Source organism: Neofelis nebulosa, chromosome 12 (assembly GCF_028018385.1).
Source record: "Neofelis nebulosa isolate mNeoNeb1 chromosome 12, mNeoNeb1.pri, whole genome shotgun sequence".
Lineage (NCBI taxonomy): Eukaryota > Metazoa > Chordata > Mammalia > Carnivora > Felidae > Neofelis > Neofelis nebulosa.
The window spans coordinates 5,641,837-5,648,032 of record NC_080793.1 but is presented as its reverse complement, the minus strand read 5'-3'; the positions used below and the strand labels follow the sequence as shown (position 1 = coordinate 5,648,032).

Sequence of the window (6,196 nt, the reverse complement as noted above, 5' to 3'; positions counted from 1 at the left end):
TCCTTGCTTTAAAAAAGCAGCCTTGAAGCAGATAAGCAATTTTGCTGAAACCAAACAGTAAAGTAGAAGAAAATGATCCCCATCCGCGGCGTTAACCCCTAGGCTCCAGATTTAAGAATTTCTGTCCCAGAGCGTTTATAATTCCAAAACAAACACCTCTACGTAGGACTGTAATAGTCATCAATCGACACATCCGGACAAGCTGAATTCTAATCCTGCCTTCACCACTTTCTGAGGGGCACTAGGGAATTTTCTAAACTTCTCATCAATTAAATGGCAACAATAAACCCCTCAGTGACTAGGATGTCTTGGACGTTAAATAACACACGTAAAGTGTTTTTGCGCAGTTCCCACGCTCTTGCTCGGGAAATGATTACCCTGGAAGGAGCCAAGCTGATCTCTGGTGCCCTTTACCCTCTCATCTCAGCCTTCCTGCTCAGACACGGAAGAGTCCTCCGTGGCCCCACCCACTTTTCGAACCTGTTCCTCCACACCCCCCCTGCAAAGCCTCTCTCAAGAGCTGCCCCCTGGAAACGTCTGTCGGGTTTCCTAACTCCTCTCACTCGGGGACTGTTAGTAACCACCTACACCCCAGTGTTAATGTGAGGTCTCAGCGGCACAAGGAGTAGGGGGAACGCGAGCAGGCGCCTCGCAACCACAGAAACCAACAGGCAGCCAGCCCGCTCCAGCCTCGACGCCGGGGGCGGGACCTGGGCGCTTCAGGGCGCAGGCGCGTCCGCCCTGGGGCCACGCCCCCTCGTCGGCCAATAGGAGGCGGTGGCCAGGAGAGCGCGCGACTTCAGGAGGTCCCTCAGTCTCCGCCGACCACACCGCCGACTGGGACGTATGACGTCACCAAAGCGCGCCGGAAGTGCGGAGTCTGCGGAACGCAGCCTGCTGTGAAGGAAGGAAGTTGGCCCCGGAGCGGCCTGGGCCGTGTGGGCAAGGCCGCGGGCGGCAGCAGCGGCTGCTTCGGCCAACAGAGGGTGGCGCGATGGGAGACGAGATGGATGCCATGATCCCCGAGCGGGAGATGAAGGTCAGAGACTGGCCGGGGCCTCCCTCCCTTCCTTATTCCCGGCGTCGCCCTGGAGCCCCGCCGAACGCCGGAGCGCGGGGGCCGGCTGTCCCGCTTCCCGCCTCCTGCTTGAACATTTTACCGCGTTCAGAGCTCTCGCCCGCGTCCTGGAGCGGGCTGCCGTGATTAGCCCCACCGAATCCGTTTTCCCGTCCCTGGTTGGTCTTGTGCGCGCCACTTGAGTTACCCTAGTTACTTCCACGTGGTGGTCGGTCAGAGTAGTGGTAGTAATTGCTGTTTAAGAGCGTTCTCCGTGTGCCGGACACTGTGGTAATAATCAGCGCGGCAACCCCGCGCGTAGCTGTTCATAACGAGGAGCACATGGAGTCTGGGGAAGTAACTTAACCCAGAGTCACGTTTGACAGGGGGGCTGAAATTTAGGTGGTGGTTTCTGTTTTTATTTTTTAAGACCCTCTCGCCTTCACTTTCCCTGGTCTCCTTTTGTGAAGTGGTCCAGGCTTGCGTAACGCGGAGCCGGGGTTCGCCACCTGTTTTGCGAAACCTGTAGCGACGTGGAATAGAAGGACTATTTTGGTATTGGAAATAAGCGTAAGGTCAGGCAACGAAAGAGAGGGGCAGGTGATCCAAATGACGGTTGTAAGTAAGCTGCAGGAAGCGTTTAGGCGATTGAAGAGGTCCCTGAAATGTGTTTAGGGCGTAGTAATCCATCCCATATGTCGAGTAGTGATTCCCCCTTGAGAATGTCACCGGGGGGGGGGGGGCGGAGGGCGCGGGGACCACCCGCTGAGAGTGTGCGGATTTCTCAGATAGGCTGGAGCAGAAGGGAAAAAAAGGTTCCAGAACTACAGACTTAGAAGATGATCGTCTCCCTTTGAGTTACTGATTATACCAGAAAGGAAAACTTCCCTGTGACCCTTTGTCCCACCGGCTCTCCACACACACGTGACCGTGACTCAACTAGGATATTTGGGATTATCAGAATGAGAATTAGAAAAATACTGAAAATTTCATTCTACGCCAGCGTGGTCTCATCTGGAAAGCTGTGTTTTTTTTCTGGTCGCATACTCATTTGGCATTAAAAGCATTTCAGTTACTCTTTTAGTAGCTATGAATAAAGAGCAAAGCTAAGGAAATTGGTAAGTGGAGTGTGTTAGGGTTCCCATACAAAACACCATACACGTACAGACATGTTAAGCTGAGAAAGGCTGTCTTTGGCTTTTGCCCTTTCGGAACATAAGCAAAAGGGGGTTCGCCTCCTTTTTACCAAAACCTTGACGTAAGATCAATCTGGAATTCAAGAAAAAAAATCAACACATCTGGTACAACGGAACATAGTGATTGGTAAACCTATGGAATTCTCACCGAGAGGTTACACCCACTGAAAATCGTCTTTGTTTTTTTTTTTTTTTTTTCAACGTTTATTTATTTTTGGGACAGAGAGAGACAGAGCATGAACGGGGGAGGGGCAGAGAGAGAGGGAGACACAGAATCGGAAACAGGTTCCAGGCCCCGAGCCATCAGCCCAGAGCCCGACGCGGGGCTCGAACTCACGGACCGCGAGATCGTGACCTGGCTGAAGTCGGACACTTAACCGACTGCGCCACCCAGGCGCCCCTTGAAAATCGTCTTTGAAGGCATGTAGATCAGTTCGCGGAAGGCTGGGTGAGACAGGCAGTCAGGAGGTTGGGGCAGGCTCCCAGGCCCTGGAGTGCTAAGGAGCGTGCAAATGGACGGAAATGGAAACGGAATCGGTGGTGGATGGAGGTGGCCCAGGATGTTGCACAATCAACGGGGCACTTGTGGGAGTAAAGCAGAGCGTTGTGAGGTGAGGCTGCAGACGCAGACAGGTCAAGCCATGCCTGGCCTTACAGCCTGTGCTAAGGGCTTTGGACTTGTGTTTGGATGTCCTCAGAACACCTAGGTAGGCTTATAGGTCTTGACTATTAAGAGATTGGCCATACCCATCCTTTTCCGTGGTGTTTTGTTTAGTATCTGATGCAGGTAAGACGGCTCCTGGGATCCGGTCGTCATTCTGTGGTCATCATGTCCACGTACATGTTTGTCAAGCACCGCACTGGCAGTTCAGGCTAACGGCGTAGTTGGGTGATGCCTTCGATATTTCACAGCAGTTACTGAGGACTCCTTTGGGTCATGAGACAGTACTTACCGTCAAGCAGGACAAGATTATGAGTGATCAAGTACAGCACCTGTGGTTAGGGCAGTAAACTAGGAGTTCAGAAAAGGAAAATACCAGTGTGAACTGGATTAGTTAAGGAAGGCTTCATGAAAGAATTTTTAAAACGATATTTAATTCGATAAACGTTACTAGGTCCTCTGCCGGGCACCACAAACGGCTGGGTTGTACTAGGATTAGGGCTGTTGGACTATCATGGAATATCTTTTCCCTGAATTGATCTTGGTTTCATCCTTGACAACAGGATTTTCAGTTTAGAGCCCTGAAGAAGGTGAGAATCTTTGACTCCCCTGAGGAGTTGCCCAAGGAACGCTCGAGTCTGCTAGCCGTGTCCAACAAGTATGGCCTGGTCTTTGCTGGTGGAGCCAGCGGGTTGCAGATTTTTCCTACCAAAAATCTTCTTATTCAAAATAAACCTGGTGACGATCCCAACAAGATAGGTAAGTTACTTATTGTTTGTTGCCTAGTGGAGAGAGGGGTGTAGTGAAGGAGTCTCTTTCCCAAGAAATCATTCTAGTATTAAAATTAAAGTGGCTGTGAATCTTCAGGTTGACCCCCAAGAAGAAGTTCTAGGCAGGAAGCCTTTCTGCTTGTTCTGCATGACTAGGCTTCAAAGTGCGCTTGTATGTTTATGTAGATGTAAAAATTGTTTCACATACACCTTAGACCTGGTAAAGGGGTTACAGCTTCTGCTTCTGCTTTGTCTTTTTTTTTTTTTTTTTTAATCTTTTCTTAGTTGATAAAGTTCAGAGCTTACTGGTTCCTATGAAATTCCCGATACATCACTTGGCCCTGAGCTGTGATAACCTCACACTCTCCGTGTGCATGATGTCCAGTGAATATGGTTCCATTATCGCTTTCTTTGATGTTCGCACATTTTCAAATGAGGTAAGCTACTGGCAAAGGGTAGCATCAGCATGGGACCTACAAAATTTGTCTGGTATTGAGTCATAACCTAGAAATTCTTGGTTGACTCTGGGAGTCTTTTTTTCTAGATTAAAGTAGGGGTTTAAAAAAATGGCATTAACTGTGGGATCTTAGACCTTTGAGATAGAAAGGACTTCAAGAAATTCTTCCCTAATACCCGCCCCAAGGTGTTTTTTTTTCTCACTTACAAATGAGAGAGCCCACGCCCAGGGAGCTTTAGGTGACCTGCCCCAAGGCTGTAGAGTTCATAGTAATGTCCGAAGTTCCCATATCCCAGTCTCCGGCCTCCTCTGGCAGTGTTCTTCCATTTCTAGCAGTTTGAGAATGATATTGTCAATAATCTGAGTGTTTACACTGACTATGTGCCAGGCCCTGTACTGGTGCTTTATAGGCCTTGTCCTCGTTCCTAAGTACCGTGGCCTCACAAAGTAGATGCTGTTGTCTTCATTTTATAGATGGAGAAATAGTCCCAAAGAATTTAAACGTGCAAGGGTCCAACACCATTAAGAAGCAGAGCCAAGATTTTAATCTAGTGTTTGCTCTTTACTGATTATTTTGCATTTGTGTATTCCCCTGCTGGAAGTTCTTCCAGTGTGCTAGGATAATTGACTGCCATTTTCAAAGTTGTGTTGAAATTGTCTGTAACAAATAGACTGCTGCGTAGAGCTAATTTGTTTTTGTCACAGTCGTGGAGGAAAGTAAACTGTAATTTGAGAAAAAACTTGCATATTCAGTAATTTTCTTCGACTATTAAATGTGTATGTATTTATTAATTTATCAATTTATTTTTGCTCCTGGGCATTTGTTTTAAAAGGCTAAACAGCAAAAACGCCCATTTGCCTATCATAAGCTTTTGAAAGACGCAGGAGGCATGGTGATCGATATGAAGTGGAACCCCACCGTTGCCTCCATGATGGCAGTTTGTCTGGCCGATGGCAGCATTGCTGTCCTACAAATCACAGAAACAGTGAAAGTGTGTGCGACTCTCCCTTCCACGGTGGCAGTAACATCTGGTGGGTAATAAAGGCTTTCACTCCGTAACATACAATAATGGTAATCTATTTAAAAATTAATTTCTGGAAATAAAAGCAAATGGGGTTTTTTGTTGTGTCTGTTGTTATTTGGTAGAACTGGAGAGTATTCTTTATTTCCATAGTTCACATTCTTAAAGCCAAACAGCAGACAGGATTTAACTTGAATGTGTGTAGCCGTTCTGGAGAAAGAAATATTTTGGTACGGCTAGTTTAGAACTGTGTTTTTAATTTTTTGTTTAATGTTTATTTTTGAGAGAGAGAGCGTGCGCGCGCACACACACACACACACACACACGTGCAAGCGGGGGAGGGGCAGAGAGAGGGAGACACAGAATCTGAAGCAGGCTCCAGGCACTGAACTGTCCGCACAGAGCCCAAAGTGGGGCTCGAATTCACGAACCTCAAGATCATGACCTGTCCGCCCACAGCCCAATGTGGGGCTCGAACTCATGAACCACGAGATCATGACCTGAGTGGAGGTCGGATGCGCAACAAACTGAGCCACGCAGGTGCCCTCGAACTGTTTTTGAGAATGATTGTTTCTGGATCCTAAAGGGTAGTGGATGGTACACTGAAAGCTATTTTGTACCTTCAGGGGCAGACTATTACCAGTGTCAAACAGGAGTAAGAGAATGATTTCTCGATACTTGAAAACTTTTTCTATTCTCCTTATCTAAAGACTACAGCGTTTTCTGTACCTTCCAGCTTTCTGGACAATACTCCATTGACAAAACATTTGAAACAGTCGACTTAATGGCCCAGTGGTAAATCATAATTGCCTTGTATCATCAGAATGATCTTTAAAAAAATTTTTTTAATGGTTATTTTTGAGAGACAGAGAAGACGAGTGTGGGAAGGGCAGAGAGAGACACAGAATCTGAAGCAGGCTCCAGGCTCCCAGCTCTAAGCTGTCAGCACAGAGCCTGACGCGGGGTTCAAACCAATGAACCGTGAGATCATGACCTGATCTGAAGTCGGACCCTTAACCAACTGAGCCACCCA

The 6,196-nt window shown here is 47.8% G+C and overlaps 1 protein-coding gene across 5 annotated transcripts in view; it reads left to right on the top strand.

Annotated features, from left to right (window-relative positions):
• The first annotated feature begins 868 nt into the window (after positions 1-868).
• Positions 869-6,196, top strand: part of NUP214 (nucleoporin 214) — a 97,133-nt gene continuing 91,805 nt past the window's right edge. For 3 of the 5 annotated variants that reach the window (XM_058693788.1, XM_058693789.1, XM_058693790.1), the window contains exons 1-4: positions 869-1,039; positions 3,478-3,673; positions 3,970-4,121; positions 4,975-5,173. In XM_058693788.1, coding sequence (XP_058549771.1) covers positions 995-1,039; positions 3,478-3,673; positions 3,970-4,121; positions 4,975-5,173 — 592 coding nt within the window. In that variant the 5' untranslated portion in view covers positions 869-994. The remainder of the gene's footprint in view (positions 1,040-3,477; positions 3,674-3,969; positions 4,122-4,974; positions 5,174-6,196) is intronic. The other 2 variants (XM_058693791.1, XM_058693787.1) reach the window with 1 other exon arrangement.